Below are 17645 nucleotides of genomic sequence, written 5' to 3' on the forward strand. Positions count from 1 at the left end.
AAACAGCCCGGAGCTCTGATGGCATTTTGCTGTAACACTTGCTTTACAGTTGGTTTACTTCTTGTCCTCAGTCACCTCCACGAGATGCCAGGTTCTCTGAGGCAGAGCCCTCAGCTGTTTGCCTTGTGCCTGGTACCTAGTCCAGTGCCTGGCAGATGTAGGTGCCCAAGAAACGAATGAATGAATGAATGAATGAATGAATGAATGAATGTTCATCAATGGAGTGAGTGTTATAGCCAGCTGATTATGCTCCGGGTGATGTATTTTTGTGACGTTCTGTTGCTGCCTGTGTGCTTCTAACTCTCAATGGACACAATGCCTTAAGGCATCAGAAAACCTAAAGCTATGGTTATTTTTCTTCCTCCCTTCCTTTCTTTTCTTTTTTCATTTTTTGGTTTTTCGAGACAGGGTTTCTCTGTGTAGCCCTGGCTGTCCTGGAACTCACTCTGTAGACCAGGCTGGCCTCGAACTCAGAAATCCGCCTGCCTCTGCCTCCCGAGTGCTGGGATTAAAGGTGTGAGCCACCACGCCTGGCTAGAGTTATTTTTCTGACTTCTGGAGCATTGGAGTCAAAGCTGTCTGCCACTGTTCTCTCTCTGTAGCTTTACAGACGAGGCAGCATGGATCCGTTAAGGAAGGGCAGGGGCCCCTCTTAGGTTCCAAGGTAGACAGGAGGGAGACACAGGGTAGACACGGGGGTAGGGGGTGGGGGAGGACACACGAGGGAGACATGAGGTAGACACGGGGGGCACGAGGGGGACACGGTGTGGACACTAGATGGACACAAGGTGGAGATGGACATGGGGTGGACATGAGGTGGACATGGGGTGGACACAAGACGGGGGTGGACACGGGGTGGACATGAGGTGAATACAGGGTGGACCCTGGGTGGGGGTGGACACAAGGTGGACAAGGCATGGACACGAGGTGGACACAGATGGGGTGGACACAAGGTGGACACGAGGTGGGGTGGACCCAAGGTGGGGGTGGACACAAGGTTGACATGGTGGGATGGACCTGGGGTGGACACGAGGTGGGGGTGGACACAGGGTGGATATGAGGTGGACATGAGGTGGGGGTGGACCCAGAGTGGACACGAGGTGGGTGGACATGAGGTGGACACAAGGTGGGACTGGACACGGGGTGGACACAAGATGGGGTGGACACAAGATGGGGTGGACATGGGGTGGGCAGGACATGGATACAGGGTGGACACAGAGTAGACACGAGATGGGAGTGGACACAGGGTGGACCCTGGGTGGGGGTGGACATGGGGTGGACATGAGGTGAACAAGGCATGGACACAAGGAATGTGGGCATGAGGTGGACACAAGGTGGACATGAGGTGGACACAGATGGGGTGGACACTGGGTGGAGGTGGATACGGGGTGGACACGAGGAGGAGGGGGTGATGCCTGATGCCCATGGAGGCCAGAAGAGAACATTGTACAGCTCCTTCTCCCCCCACCCCACTCCAAACTGTTTAAGTAAAACAAACCTGGGGCCAGGCGTGGTGGCGCACGCCTTTAATCCCAGCACTCAGGAGGCAGAGGCAGGCAGATTTCTGAGTTTGAGGCTAGCCTGGTCTACAGAGTGAGTTCCAGGACAGCCAGGACTACACAGAGAAACCCTGTCTTGAAAAAAAAAAAAAAAAAAAGAGCTGCAGAAGGGTTGGTGAGATGGCTCAGTGGGTAAGAGCACCTGACTGCTCTTCCAAAGGTGCAGAGTTCAAATCCCAGCAACCAGTGTCCAGGAAGTGGATACGAGGTGGACATGAGGTGGACAGAGGGTGGACACTGGGTGGGGGTGGACACGAGATGGAGGTGAACATGAGGGTGGACACGAGGTGGACATGCACACGGGGTGGACACGAGGTGGATGGGGACACGAGGGTGGACACGAGGTGGGGGTGGACACAGGGTGGACGCGGGAGTGGACATGAGGTGGACACTGGGTGGACACTGGGTGGGGTGGGGTGGACATGAGATGGGGTGGACATGAGATGGGGGTGGACACGGGGGTGGACACCCTTGGCTACCAGTCAAAGTCCTTTTCTGTTCTATCTAAAGTCCTGGAGGACCCCGCTTGAGTTCCCTCTATGGCTTCCTTGCAGTGTCCTTGACTCAGTCCTGTGGGATCGAGCCTAGGGACTGCTAGGAGGGTCCAGCCTTGGGTGTGCAGTTTTCCTGCCCTCGGTCATTCCCGAGTGGTGAATCAGGAAGGTAACGGATGGTCCCATGCCAAGAGCAGGTCGTCTTCTCCAAAGCTGTGTTGATCATTTCTGGACACCCAGGTCCCTAAGTGTCCCTGCACAGCCCCAGGTCTTATCAAACCCATCAGAAAATCCCTCCTCAGCCCATCCCCCACCCCCAGTCTCTGGAGGCAGCTTCTGCACTGCACTTACCAGGTGCCCACCTTTTCTGAGAAAAGACTTTTCTGCTCATGAGCTTCCAGTGACAGCCGTCAACTACTGTCAGGCTTGACCACAGCTTTCAGAACCCAAAAGTCTTTCCCTGGAATTTTTTTGGGTTAGCAAAGATGGTGGTTCCTTTCCGGTAGCAAATCTGTGATCTGGGAGGGCAGAACTGCCTTCTGCAGCAGGAAGCTGGTCTGCAGTAAGAGAGTAGGGAGTCAGCCAGGCATGGTGGTGCACGCCTTTAATCCCAGCACTCGGGAGGCAGAGGCAGGCAGATTTCTGAGTTCAAGGCCAGCCTGGTCTACAAAGTGAGTTCCAGGACAGCCAGGGCTACACAGAGAAACCCTGTCTCGAAAAACCAAAGAGAGAGAGAGAGAGAGAGAGAGAGAGAGAGAGAGAGAGAGAGAGAGAGAGAGAGAGAGAGAGAGAGAGAGAGAGAGAGAGAGAGAGAGAGAGAGAGAGAGAGAGAGAGAGAGAGAGAGTAGGGAGTCTCAGAACACTGAGAGTGCATTTTGGAAATCTCTTGACTGTATCCAGCTGTGCCTGAAACCAGCAGCATCCCTGGCCACTGCACGGTTTGGTGCCACCATTCCTTTTGCCCAAGCTGTCACTTACCCAAAGTCTTAAAGGACAGAGAGTCCTGGGTAGGGTGAATCACAGACACCACTCTGTCTTCTCTCTGCCTTTGTCCTATACCCTGTCGAAGGTAGCATTGAACGTGTGCTTCCAGCCAGCCAGCTCAGACATGACTAGATGCCGTAGCCTAGTATACATTCAATTGTGAATTCTCAATCTGGCCATTTAAGCCACGTCCAGATCAACTGCCAGCTCCAGTCATAAGGCTGCAAATACCTCCCCACCAGACTGGGAGCTCCAACAGGTAGAGGCTGGCTCCCAAATGCTGTGACCTTGGACTATGTTCTTATTTCCAAAAGGCTGGATCCACCTCTAAGGGTAGCTGGGAAGTTGAAATTAGTAATTCATGGAGGTATTTGCTGTTCTGGCTATTTATTGCTTTGGTGCTGTTGAGAGGGCTTTCCCGGGGCTAAGCAACCAGCGCGCACTTTGTAGATGTGCGTCCAGTGGACAGAGCCAGTAAGTCGAAGCACTTGCTGTGCATCCTGTTTCTCTGCACAGTGGCCCTCTGGGGAGTTCGGAGCAACCCCAACCCCAGTCTTCTCCGGAGGGCAGCTCAAAGCTTTGTGAGGCTTTATAGCTGTCATCCTGGCATCTAGCTCCAAGCACAGCTGGAGACTGGCTTAGCCCTTCCTCAGCATCAGAGGCAGCCTGCCCTGGGATGTATGGTCTATGCTGGCAGAGACTCCATTACCAGGGGCTGAGCCTCTGTTTTCTGGATGGCGCCTTCTGCCAACCATGGGGAGCCCCAGTCTCTTCAACCTTGATGGAAGGGACTTGACGGCTCCACGCCACGCCAGTCTCCACGCCACGCCAGTGATCCCATGCCTAGGACTCTCCATGGCTAGACAGCCCCACCTCTTCCCCCAGTGCGTCTGTGGTGTTATGTCTGTGGAGCATCAGTCTTTTCCGGGGAGTTGTGGGCTGCCACGTTGTATGCTGCACAGGATTCCAGGGGCTGTGAAGGGGGTGAGGAGAGGAGGACGCTTGGAGATTCACGTGTCCGAGGTAGTGGGAGGGCGGGTGTGGTCCTCAATATGGTGTCTGGCCTTAGTATCTGGGCTGTGTGGCCCGCTGTTGTTTATTTCAGGGAGATGTCTGTGTCCCCTGTTCTCAACCCTTTGTATTATTGCTCAGGGTACCTAGGCCCTGAAGACAGAAGCGGGGCTGGGGGTCCACTCTTGTGCAGCTCCCCGAGTTCTTCCCCCCAACTCCCAATTTCACTAGATCCCAATGTATCCAATATGTCCTGAGCTCAGAAAACCTGCGCGGATCTGGAAGAGAGAACCCTAGTCTGTAGTCTTGCTGATCTCAGAGCTTTTATTTCGCACCCAAACACCCCCTCCAACACACACACACACACACACACACACACACACACACACACACACACACGTCTTCCCCACTCCCAAGGATAGACGCGAAGGTCCCAAGCCCCTCACTGGGAGTCTCGCTGTTCCAAGCTCCACGCTCCCAACAAAGGCGTCCGACCATGTGCCCTTCTCCACGCAGACCTGGAGTGGGAGAGCTCCACGCTCAGGGTCCCTCTCAGACCAGGGCTGGGTGGGGATGCGAGGTTAGGCCGCCGGTGCGCCGGTGCGTGTGTTGCCTCTCCCAGCAGCCCTCCCGCCCCCGGCTGCGCCTCGCCCACTCCCATCCGCACACTCTGCAGCGCCTTCCAATTGGCGCTAGGGGGAGCCGTGGCAATTGACTTGGATTGACTCAAAACTGCATCCAACAGCGATTTCCTTGGACTTGTAGGGGGATATGGGAAGGGGGAAAGATGCACCCCCTCCTTAGCTCCAGTCTCTTCCCGTGGGAGGCCAAGAGCACAGTCTTTGGGTGTGTGGGTGAGGTGAAGGTGTCTTTTCTCCCGGTAACTCACACCTCCAGAGCATCCCTCTTACCCAACCCAGATCGCGGACCTTCGCGGCCTCCCCCCACACCCGCGTTTTGGAGTGTCCCCAAGAACTTCGCCACGCGCGACAGCGAGATCCAGAGCCGAGAAGCCCCCTGAGAGTGAATAGCATCCGCCTCTCGTCTGGGCTTGGGGCGATGGGCGACAGCGCCTCCTCTCGCCCAGCGAGGCTTATGGGGTGGGGCGTCGTGAGTCGCCTGGCCGGTGGCTGAGAGCTTTTGCGCAGAGAAGGGGAGCATGGGGGCTAGACAGTGAGAGCGAGAGATCTTTAGGGAGGCAGCCAGAGACGAGAGACGCTACCCCAAAACAGCAAAGGCTGTCGATTTATCTAACCCCACTGCCCTACACGCCTCCCCAGTTCTTTTTTCCTATCCCCTTAGCAAGGTTGGAACCACCCGTGTGCCCTGGGGCCGGAGCCGCGGCTCCAGATGTGAATTTGTTTCCAGTGGGAAGAACCCGAGCTTCCTTCGGTGCCTTGGCACATTCTCCCACTCTGAGGTCATTCCGTAGGTGGTCAGAGGGGAGCGCGCGCCTGGAGCCTTCCTGCTCCATCCACAGAAGAGAGAGGCGGGCGGGAGGGAGCAGAAAAGGAGAGGGGAGGGGCGCGAGGAGGGAGGGAGACGCCGCCAGCACACCACCAAGTGGCACTGAGCAGTGATAACAAACTCAACTTTAAAAAAAAGGGGGGGGGGAAGAAAGAAAGAAAGAAAGAAAGAAAGAAAGAAAGAAAGAAAGAAAGAAAGAAAGAAAGAAAGAAAGAAAGAAAGAAAACTTCCCCAAGTTGCTTGCTTGAGACATGCGGACGTGCGGTCCGAGGAGCAGGTCAGGGAGTGTGGGTGGCCCAGAAGTCTCCCTACTACAGAGACTAGGGGCCCACTAGGCCCTTGCAACCCTGGTGGTACTGGGAAATATGTTGGAGGCTGGCTCAGCTTCCTGCTGGAGACCCTGGGACAGCAGGTCCCCAAGGGGGCAAGACCCGCTGGTGAGGAGGGTTTATGGAGTAGCACTGGCCTCCATCCTCAGAATATGCGCGCGCGCGCGCGCGCGCACACACACACACACACACACACACACACACACACACGAGAATCCCAACCCTGGCCCTGCGGATATGGGCAGATCTGGCCCATCATGGCCCTGGAAAGCTGGAGTTTGCTTGCGTGCGTGCGTGCGTGTGTTGTGTGTTTAGATTTTCTCACCTCTAGGCCCACGTGAAAGCAAAGAACCACCATACACTCTACAATCGACTTTTTATTAAGATTATAAATTTAAACAAATAACCTGAACAGTTTTACCCGGTGAGATACAATTCATTATGCACAAAAATACAGGAGGGAGAAGGGCCCGGAAGGCAAGGTTGGCAACTTGTTTTGGAGTCCTCGGGGTGTTGATAGCAGAGACCCAGAGGGGCACGAAGGGAACCTCACCTTCTCACAACAAAAGGCTTTTAAACAAAATCTGTCGCGCTGAGGACGGGGACAGGGTTCTCACAGGCTGGAACAATGCTGGTTTTATGAGATGGAACCGAAGGCTAAAGCACAAGGTAACTTAGAAGCGCGCACAATCACTACAGCTGACCAGGAGCTAAGCGAAAAGTCTCCAGCGCAGTCGGCGGTCCGGGCCCCTCCCTCCCCCGGGGATCCAGGTGAAGGAACCGACTTCCTTTTTTGTTTAGTGAGGACCGCAGTGCTGGGCATGATGGGAAATGTAGTTCGCCCTGCTCGCCCTCCACCCCTTTCCCAACTGTGCTGAGAGTGTAAGGGTGTCCCCCCCACCCCCGCCCGAGTCCGCGAGGCGGGTGGAGGAGGGGGAGGAGGACGGAGCCAGAGGGGCGGGGAGAGGAGGGGTTCTAGACGCCCAACCCGGCAAGAAAGGAAAAAAAAGTTGAAGTGTTTTCATTTCTGCCTTCTCATTTTGAGAACTTTGGAGGCCGCCCCCAGAGAGGAAATGTGACCGAAACGTCCCTTTTGGAGATAGAGTTTGCCTTTGTTTTTTTTTTTTTTTTTTTTTTTGCTCAGGGTTTCACAAGACCCGTTCCTCACCCCAGAGAGGCACTCAGGAGAGCGGAACGTCGGGCTTCCCGGCTCTGACAACTGATTAGAATCGGCGTCCGGGGCCCCGCGCCCTCCTGCGTTGCGCCCCCGGGCACCCAGCCTCGCCCCCGGCGGCCCGGCACCTCCTCCGGGCAGCAGCCCTGCCTCACGTGGCAGGCTCTTCGCTAAACACCACTGCAATCAGTACAATAAAAAGGGGGGGGGAAGAGTAAGAGAAACACAAAGCATACTTAAATAGGCGCTTTTTCTCTGCAAAAATAAAGTCCAAGATTTTTAGATTTTTTTATTTTACAATTTATAAAACAGCAGCCTCTGCTCGTCCCCAGCTCAGCCCCGAGTGGCCAGGACCCGCTCGCTCCCTATCGCCCCTTGGCCGAGTCTTTGTCTGGCCCCAGCCCCGCGGGGCCCAGGGTCCCCATGCCCTCGGGGGTCCCTAGAAGGCGACAATGGCTCGAGTCCAGGCGCCGAGGCTGGCGAGCGCCTGCTTGGCGCACAGCTGCCCGTTGAGCGGCGGCGGCTGCTCCGAGGAGTCCGGCTGTCGGCTCACCAGCCCCGAGAAGCCCGAGCCAAAGATGGAGATCAAGTTTGAGATGTTGGACGCGTCCGGGGACGAGTCCGGGCAGAAGTCCTCGAAACGGGCGCGTTTACATGGGGCGAACGGGGTACCCCCGGGGGGCTCGGCTCCCAGGTCGCCCGCGTCCTCTTCGTCGTCCTCTTCCTCCTGGCCAGGGTAATACTTGCGCTTGCAACCAGCGGCGGACGCCAGACCGGGTCCCGGAGCGCCCTGGCCACAGCAGGGACAGTGGGCGGAGGCGCAGCAGTCCTGGTGCAAGTAGCCGTTTTCTACCGTGGTCACCACGTGAGTGTCCAGGTCCAGCACGGTGGTCTGGCTGCTGCAGTGCACGCCGAAGTCCGAGGGGGCCGGGTACGCGCCCCGGTAGAAGCCAGGCGATGAGGAAGGGGCTGTAGAGGCGGGCGGAGAGGAGGCAGCGACGGTCGGAGGGGCAGCCCCCGGAGGCACCGAGGGCGCAGAGCAAGCGGCCGGGGCGCGAGGGTCCCGCGGGCAGAGCGCGGCGGGCGCGGGCGGCGGCAGCGGCGCAGGACCGGGCTGCAGAGGCTCCAAGTGCTGCCCGCGGTGGGGCGCGCCGTGCGGCGGCTGGAGCGCAGCGCACCCGGGCAGCTCCGAGAGCGCCCCCGCGCAGCCCGCGGGCGCCCCGGCCACCGCCACCGGCGCCGCCGCCGTACAGCCCCTGGGAGCCGGGTGCTGGTGTTGGTGCAGCTGCTGCTGGAGGTGCAGCTGGTGAAGCTGGTGGAGCTGGTGCAGCTGGTGCCGGGCAACCGGCTCGCGCGCCTCCGCGTCCCCGCCGCCGCCAAGTTGGAGCGGGCCGAAGTCGGCCGCGCTGGCCGGCATTCCGGGCGCCGCGTAAGCGAGGTGCTGGTGCTGGTGGTGGGGTGGCTGCTGTTGCTGCTGCTGCTGACGCCGGTAGAGCTCGGCGTAGCGCTCGCTCAGGTAGAGCTGGCGCGCGTTGCGGAGCACGTAGGACACCAGGAGGTTCTTGTGCAGCTTGATGCCGCCGCGCTGGGTCCGGGAGCTGTGGATCTTGCGCAGGGAGATGCTGATCAGGCTCTGGGCGTCCAGGGCGCACTCCATGCTCCCGCGGAGACGCGGGCGGCGGAGCAGCCGCCTCTGGTGCTGCGAATGCTGCCGCTTGCGTGTGTCTCCAGTTGGTCGCCCGAGCGAGCCAGGCACAGGGAACCGAGCCCGGGTCGGCGGGTCGGCGACACTCCGAGAGAAGTCGCCACCATGCGTTGCGCGCCACCCGCAGGCTCACGCTCCCCAGACGGCGCCAAAGCAATGAGCCTCCGCCGGCCCCGGCCCCAACTATTTAGCTGGGCAGCAGCGCTCCGCCCCACTGTATATTATCCAATAGAAGCGTGCAGAGCCTTCCGACTGACAGCCACTGCCCGCCCCGGGACCACTTGGCTGGCCAATCAGACCAAGGCGGTTCCTTTGTGCTATTCAAATAACGAACGGACCCCGGGCCTTCAACGCCGCCGTTGCCTCGAATGTTCTCCTGGGGCCGCGGCACCTCGTGGGACTCGGAGCCTCCGAGGTAGTCTCTCTCAGCTTTGGGTCGCCTCTTGGGAGCCACGTCGAAACTCGTAGCTTTCCCGGACCTGGCTCCTGCGAGCTGGGGGTCGGCTCACCTGAGCGCAGCGGAGATGGCTCCGCCCCCTTCCGCATGGTTGGGCCTCACCTGCCGCAGGTGCGCGCGGTTCCCCGCTTCGAGCCATGCGGCGCCTCCTCTTTTCCACCTGCCACGGTCGGGGGTAACCTGGGCGAGCTGAGCCTTCTTCCAAGAAAAGCTAGGGGGGGGCGCACCTGAGAACTAGGGTGCTCTCTTGGAAGAGAGGGTTTGGGGCCCGATTACCTGGTGTGTTAGCCCAGGGGCCTCTGGGAATGGTCATGGAAGGGCCTCCCTTTCTGTTTGACTCAAATCCCAGTGAATTTTGATCTCTAGTAGAGAAGCTTTGTGATCGTGAGACTGCCCGGGTTGGGGTGGGGGTGGGTGGGTGGAGGTGGGGTATTGGGCTATGAACCCGCCCCAAGCTTCCTCCTCTTTTGGGTAACCTCTTCTTTCCTGACTTAATATCAATGACAATAGAATCCCTAACTAAGTGCCTAGTTTGGATCTCTTACCAGAAAGGTCTGAATTGTACAGGTTCAGGAAGGGAGTGTGATGCCCCCACAGCTGGGAGGACTGAGCTGGAACCGGAGGGGTCTGCGGCTCACAATGTATGCTGCCTTTTCCTAGTATTTACTGAAGAAAATTGAGAGGTTTTTGAACCCAGTTCTGCAGGTGCCTGGAAATATGTTGGGGGGGGGGCTAGTACATTTCCTTGGGCCCAGCTCCTGATGAATGATGTAACGCCCCCCCCCATCCATCCATCCACCCATCTATTTATTTATTTTTGCCAAGTGCCCCAGGACCAGAATTCTCCAGAGCTCCTGTGGAGGCAAATATCATTCTTGGTTCCATACATTCATAGTCATTCTTAGCGGGAATAGAAGTGGGTGGTGGGCTAGCAAATCAGGTCCCTCTTTTGGGCTTGGTACCTCCATCCCTTCCCCAGCCACCACTAAAGGTGAAGGTGGGAATGATGAAGTCTCATGCTCTGAGGCAGTTGAGCCACCACTGAGCCACACCCCCAGGTACCAAGGTGAGTGTTTAACTAACTCTAAGGCCCTTTCACTTGTGTGTGTATGAGCTCTGGGGATGGGATGGGGTGAGGGTTGGAGACAGCAAAGTGCGGCCACTTTGGGTGGCCCTGTGTGGCCCCATGGGGGGGGGGTTCTTCTTCTCTGCTGCCTGTTCTCAGCCCTTCCTTCTCAAGTGTGGGCTCTGGGGTCAGCAAGCTGGGCAGTTGTTTGGCTTAATAAAACCCCTTGATCTTTTTTGAGGTAGCTTTGGGCAGGGGAGCTGCTGTAGATGTTTCAGAAAACTTCCCACTGAAGGAGGTGAAGGACAGCTGAACTGTGTATGTGTGTGTGTGGTGGGGGGCTTGTCCTGGGAGAGGTGTGGCTGTGACTGGGGGCGGCACCTGGTGAGGATTTATAAATGTGGATGGTGTGGGGTCAGCTGCATGCAGACCTGTGCTTGTGCACACAATGATTTGGTAGAACGCTACAGGGACCATTCAAGACTATGAGAGTGTGTGTGTGTGTGTGTGTGTGTGTGTGTGTGTGTGTGTATTCCTGCGAGTGAGCAGGGCCCTCAGCAACCACCTTGTAGAGGGGAACAGTGCACACGATAAGGTTTCTAGAGATCACCTGAGTGAGGTTGGGGTGCTCGCCTTTCTTCCTTGAGTTGGGGAGATTACATCTGGTTCGAGTAACCATTCCCTAGAGGAAGTTAATTAATGCCTCAATATTTACCAAGTGTCTGCCTGCTGGGATGGTGGCTCAGACGGAGCAGGGCATGGATCACTGGGGACCTGGGTTCCAGTCAAACCCAGGCAATGCCAGCCCCATGTGGGGCAGTGCTCTTACGCCCAGTGAGTACACAGAAGCTGCATACTCCAGGCCTAGGAAGGTACCTGGCCAGTGATGCCCAGGTGAAAAGCATGCTGGGGGCATTGTGCTTTGAGTTCAGGGGTGGGGTGGGGGGACTTCCTAGGTTTGTTTATATGCTTACTCTCCTGAGAGAGGCTTTCGCAACCTTTGCCTGGAAGCCATGGAAGTGGAAAGGAAGAACAAGACACAGTTGTCCCCTGCAGTGGAGGGAAGGGATGGAATCTCACAGACAGACACAGGAGGCCCAGGAAGCTCCTTGTGATAAAACCAAGACCTTAAGACCAAAGAGGAAGAGATGCTTTCTACAAGTACAGAGTCAGGAAGGGGGTTCAGTGAGGGCCTGATTCAGAGTAGGTGCTCAATAAACATCCGTAGAATACAGTGAATGTAATGTGTAGAAGCTATAACGATTAAGGCCAAGCACCCCTTCTCCCCATTTCCAGACAGGTAAACTGAGGTCCAGAGAGGGTGTAGGGTGTGTTCTGGAATTGGCCTAGATGCCCCTTCAACACCAGCCTGCCTCCCTGTGTTCTAGGCTCTAGCTGAGGCTGTTTCATATGGGACTTGCTCTACAGGGTCCCTGTCCCCCATGGCCCTCATGTGGCAGCTAAGCATGGCAACGCAGGAGTCTGTCTAGTGATTGTAAGATGCAGGAGTTTGTAGCTGTACCCCAGGAAGGTCATCCTGTAGTCAGTGCTGCAGGGCAAGGTTGGGGTCTTGTAGCCAGGACAGCAGTTATTCTCAGCCCTAAAGGGCCAGGGAGAACTTAAGATCCCAGTGTCTGTTTACCTCACATGGTCCTAGCAGGAGACGCAGTCCCAGGAAGACGATGAGGCCTGGCTTCGAGAACCTCAAGGACTTTCACCTAGTAAGAGCGACTGGCCTCATCTCAGCTTTGAAGAACTTGTGCCCTCACTTTCACCAGGTCAGGGTTGAAGCCTGCACCAGTCATTAAGGCAGGGCCTCTTATAATCCACACCCTATGGCTGAAGCAACAGAGGCACAGACTGTGTGTCCTTCCTGAGGACATACAGCAAGGAAGAGAGGTGACAGGATCTGGAGGAGATGGACACCATACTGTGGGTGGGTGAAGGAGATATGGTCCCCACCACTGGCCCCCCCAGGTGAGCGTGCGTGCTTGTGGACAGAATGTACAGTGTTGCTAGTATCTCTTGTGTTGTGGGTTTCTGGACACTTAGCTAATTGGGTATACATTTGTTTATTCATCCATTCAGGCTGCAGGCTAGACTACTTGCAGGCACTGGCAAGGCTGTAGGAAGAACACACAGCAGGTCTCACTACCTGGAGTCCAATTTGAAGGATCCTTTTCATCCCCTGACCAATCCAATTGATTGATAATGTCTGCCTGGAGCTCTGGGTGAGAAGGAATTTGGTATGTGCCCGACTTGATTAGTGATGTCTGCCAAGGGCTCAGCTGGAGCCTTCAAGACCAGTGTGCTAGGCAGTTTGGACCCCTGGGGGTTCCAACAGACTGAGTGTGGGTTGTGGGTCCAGAATCAAAGGACAGGGAAGTCCTTCGAGAAGCTGGAGGAAGGGAGCGCAGAGCTTGGAAAGCTCTTTCTTCCTCGGATTCCTGCCAGATACTGTACCCTGGGCAGGCTGGGGTAAGCCTCGTTGCCCTGGTGAGTTTGGGGTGGTGCAAGTGGCAGCAGCTAACCCCTCCTGTCTGGAAGTTGTTTTTAGGGTTCAGTGTAGACCTTTGTCCCTGCACGCTCTGCTGGGAGGGTCTAAGGCTCTCAGGACAGAACCTTGGAGCTTCACTTGTGTTTGGGTGGTGGAGGCTGCTGAGCATGCATCTGCTCCTCACCCCTGCACCATAAAGGTGAGAACCCCGGGTGCCACTGTGTCGGCTGGCTTTGCCAAGAGCTGCTTTCCAGTAATTCTCAAAGCAGTCGAACGTAGTGGGCAGTGTTGCAGACCCATTTGAGAGCCAGGTGAACTGAGGCCCAAGGAAGCAGGGTCCCAAGCCTGGTGTGGTGGCATATGCCTGTCATCCCAGCACCCGAGGTGCGGACAAGAGGGGCTTGGGCTACAGCGTGATCTCAAGGCCAACATCAGTACATGAAACCAAATCAAACCAAACGACACAGAGTGACACTGGGTGCGGTGGCTCCCACCTGTAATCCTAGCACCTGGGAGGCCATCCTGTGCTGCACACATAATTAGTACCAGGTCAGCTAGGATGGCATAGCGGGGCCTTGGTTCAAAAAGCAGGAGTGGGCCAGGTGATGGTGGTCACATCCCATTAATCCCAGTCCTCGGGAGGCAGAGGCAGGTGGATTTCTGTGTATCCAAGCCTGGGCTACACGGAGAAACCTTGTCTCAAAAAAACAACAAAAAGGGAGTAGGGAAATATGCTGATGGACAAACCCTACCCTGACATGGCTTTTTGAGTAAAGGCACTTGACAACCCAAGTCCCGTTCAGAGCTCACGCAGAGGTGGAAGGAGAGACTGGTCCACACAGTTGTCTTCTGTGCTCCACATGTATGTCTGAGCTGGGCAGACATGGCCTTTATCTACCCCTGCCCTGCCACCTTCTGTCTTAGTCTTGTGCATACCTATTGGTTCTTTCCTGTTTATTAAGTGCCCACTGTTTACTGGGTCAGCTACCAGAGCCATGGGAGTCCTGCTGTCAGGAACTGTCCTTACCTTCACTTCAGATGGAACAAAGAAGGAGTAAGTGGGGAGCGAAGCGTACTGGACAGCTCTGAGTATGGCGGCCAGTGCCTGTGAATTGGACCTGAGGGTGGGGGATGGGCAAGAGGCTAGAGAGTGAGAGGCCGGTCTGGGTTAGTTACACAGCTAGACTCTGTCACAAGCAAGCACAACTGCCTTGAAGAATAAAGGAAGCAAGGGAGGCTGGAGGAAAAGGCAGTGCCTACCTTTTCAGGCCATGGGGCGGAGGATCAGGTCCCCTTCATTGGTGGGTGGTACCCCTGCTGCTCACAGCTCAGGGCCTGAAGCTGAGGCTGCTCCTCTATCACCCCTGCTCCCCCAAACTGGAGAATTTTTAATGCTGGTTCCACAGAACAAAGAAGGAGTTTTTGTTTTGAGAGCACCCTGTGTGTGTGTTCTTGTGTGTGTGTTTGTGTGTGTGTGTGTGTGTGTATATGTGTTCAAGTCTGCATGTGTATGAAGTGAGTGAGTGCTACGGAGGCCAGTGACACTGTTTCTAGCTCCTTTGTCCTTAATTCATCTCCCAAACCCCTCTCTATTCTCACTTAATAAAAAAACAAAAACAAAGCCTGAAGGAGCAGGCAGGAATCCCAGCTATTCCAAAGGTGGAGCAGAAGGATCAGAAGTTCAAGGCCAGCCTGAGCTATCAAGAGTTTAAGGTACATGTGGGCAGCTTGGCCCTGTTTTAAAATCACTTGGTTTTTTTTGTTGTTGTTGTTTGTTTGTTTGAGACAGGGTTTCTCTGTATCGCCCTGGCTGTCCTGGAACTCACTTTGTAGACCAGACTGGCCTCGAACTCAGAAATCCGCCTGTCTTTCTGTCTCTCAAGTGCTGGGATTAAAGGTATGCGCCACTACGCCTGGCTAAAATCGCTTGTTTTGAAAGGTGTGGGGGCATCTCTGTTACCTCCCATGTGCTAAGGCCTGAGTTCAATCCGTGCTATTACAGAGCAAAGCTGAAGCAGGACCTGGAGCCTGGAATGTGGCTCACTTGAAAGAATGCTTGCCCAGAGCCTCTTAAACCAGTCTCATGGCCCACACCTGTAGTTCCAGCACTTGGGAGATGGAGATGAGATCAAGGTCATTCTCAGCTACATTTTGAGTCCTAAGCCAGCATGGGCTACCTGAGCTTCTATGTCAAAGAGAAACAAAGAAACAAAAACTGAGGGCTCTCTTCACTTCTGGCCCTGTGCTGGGTGAAGGTACCAAGCATGCCCACCTCCTTGTCCTCATGGCACCTACCTGGTTCTGTGGGATTCAGGCACTGTTGCCATGCCAATGGGAAAGCAGGCACTGAGGCAGACAGGTTTGGGGTGTCGCCCTCCCTCTAGCAGGTGGTGGAGTAGGGGCGGGGCTCTTGACTCCCAGGACCTGCTGAGTCTTTGTCTCTGGTCTCTCCTCTTCCTCTCAAAGCTGCCATTCTGCCTCCAGGAGAATGTAAAGTGTGGGTCTCACTTGTGCCCTCAGAGGGCCTGAGAAGGAAGGAGGAAGGGAGACATAGACAGGACTGTGAAGAGCAGGGCTTTTCCCAGACCTGACCCAGGGTGGGGCCTTGTGCCTACTGTGGTGACTCTTGTTCCCTCCGCTCAGCTTATTTGGTGAAGGATCAGTGCATGTCACCAAGCCCTCCAGGTGAGTAGTTCATGGGACCCCTCAGGGACCTGGCTGCAGTATTTTTACTGTCAAGCCCATTTCACAGGCAGGGCGGGCTTGTTTGATGCCAGAATAGACCCTTCTTAGTCATGCCTTGTGACGGCCCCTTTAGGGACAGCTGCAGTGGCCCAGCCTGGAGCCTCAGCCCCTCCTGTCCTTTGCTGGGTCCTGCCTTCAGTTCCCAGTTTTCCAACCCTCTCTCCTTAAGGAGCGGGGGCGGGGGGGGGATCACACAAAAGGCACGCATGAGCCAGGCTGTGCTCTGCGGCAGGACAGTGACCTGGCTGGCAGGTTTTCACTCTACAAACATGTGTTTTCATTTCAGCCACGTCTAATGTAGGCCAGACCACTGTCCGCTAGGCCCCGAGATCCTGCCATCCAAGGTTTAGTTATAGACCAGCCCCCTCCCTCCCCGCCCTGCCTGTGTGTGTGTATAGATAGTAGAGTCAGGATGGTTTTCTCTTAAGATTTATTATTTACTATGTGTCTGTGTGAGTGGTTGCCACATGTGTTTAGGTGCCTGCAGAGGCCAGTAGAGGGTGTTGGATCCCCTGGAGTTGTAGGTGTGTGAATGCTTAGCTGGGTGCTCAGAACTGAGCTTGGGTCTTCTGCAAGAGGAGCAAGTACCCTTTCCAGCTGTTTTTTGCCTATTTGTTTATAAATATAATACATTTTATTTTTGAGAATTTTATGCTTATATACAATGTATTTTTTAATCATATTCACCCCACTGATTCCCCTAACCTCCTCTATATTTACCCCACTTCAACTTCGTGTCTTCTAAAAAATAATAAATCTAAGCAACCGAGTCCAACTGCACCATGCACACATCCATGGGAACAGTGCCGTCCACTAGGGCGTGCTGGACCTCTCAGAAGCCACAGCATTTTCCTTAAAGGAAAACAACTCTCCTCCCCCAGCAGTGAGCAGCAGTGAAAAGCTCATCACCACCTGTGGGTGGGGTGGAGCACCCCCCCCCCCCATGTTAACTGGATTTTGCACAGGCCTTGTGCAGATAACCACAGCTGAACTGCTGGGAGCGCATGTGCCCTGGCATGTTCAGGGGACACTTGCACTCCAGACCGTCCAACTCTGGCTCTTAACATCTTTCCAATTCCTCTTCTTCAGTGTCTCCTGATCTTTGGTATATATGTGTGCGAACTTGAGTGTGTACGAAAGGTAGAATATTAGTAGTCCTTCCTTCTATTGGCCAGAAAAGAGTCACATGGTACCAAGTAGCTGCAAGGGAGGCTGGATGTGTGTGTAGTTCTTAGAAGCTAAAGGGACAAATGACCTATTTCAGGGTTTCTCTGTGTAGCCCTGCTTGTCCCGAAACTTCCCTTTGTAGACCAGGCTGGCCCTGTGTGCTCTGATTAATGCCATCAATTGCCTCCACTGGCCATAGGAAATAGTTTTTAATCAATAGGCACCATATAGCTGATTTATTGATGGATTCTTTGGTGAATGGAGGGATGGGCGAGCCACTGGTCCATGGATATTTGCTGAGTTATCCTCTGTTCCAGACCCCAAGGACCTAAGAAAAAGGGAAAGAATGGGGCCACAAAGACAGAGGAGGCTTCTCCAAGGCGCGAAAGTCAGGGATGGAAGCCATTTGAGCACAACATGGGCCGGGCAGTAGTGGCGCACGCCTTTAGTCCCAGCACTCAGGGGCAGAGGCAGGCAGATTTATGAGTTCGAGGTCAGCCTGGTCTACAAAGTGAGTTCCAGGACAGCCAGGGCTACACAGAGAAATCCTGTCTTGAAAAACAAAAAACAAAACAAAAAAACACAACATGGTTTCTACCCTGTTACATCATGAATATGTCATTTATTCTAACGTCTTCCCATCAGTGACACCTTGGGTTTGAGACAGGCAGGTATGTCCCTCCCCTCCCCCCTTGGACAGCTAGCAGGGCAGGTTCATGCTATGACGTGCCTTCATCACTACACCTTTAAGACAAGTTCTGTTCTAGGCTGCTAAGGAGTCCATTCAGAAGAGGGGTGGGGGCAGACCTTTGCTGAGCTATGACTAACACTGGGCAGGGCACCCATGCTCACTCTCACACCAAGCATTAATGTGGTCCTTCATATCCATTTTATAGAGGTGGAGACAACATTTCAATAATTCCCTCGTGGGAGGGGTTTGCATTCCAGCCCAAGAATTGGATTGCCCCATACCCTACAATAACATGCGGC

General features: G+C 55.1%; 1 protein-coding gene across 1 annotated transcript; it reads right to left on the reverse strand.

Moving 5' to 3' along the window:
- Positions 1 to 6208: 6208 nt before the first annotated feature.
- Ier5l (immediate early response 5 like) lies at positions 6209 to 8878 on the reverse strand. Its single transcript, XM_021193374.2, has one exon. The coding sequence runs from the start codon at positions 8673 to 8675 to the stop codon at positions 7458 to 7460; it is 1218 nt and encodes a 405-aa protein (XP_021049033.1). The 5' UTR covers positions 8676 to 8878; the 3' UTR covers positions 6209 to 7457.
- Positions 8879 to 17645: the final 8767 nt, after the last annotated feature.

This window comes from Mus pahari, chromosome 3, assembly GCF_900095145.1.
Source record: "Mus pahari chromosome 3, PAHARI_EIJ_v1.1, whole genome shotgun sequence".
NCBI classification, from domain to species: Eukaryota; Metazoa; Chordata; class Mammalia; order Rodentia; family Muridae; genus Mus; species Mus pahari.

What these genes read in the sequence shown, in the direction of transcription:
- Ier5l (XM_021193374.2), bottom strand. Translation starts at nt 8,675, where the DNA reads ATGGAGTGCGCCCTGGACGCCCAGAGCCTGATCAGCATCTCCCTGCGC.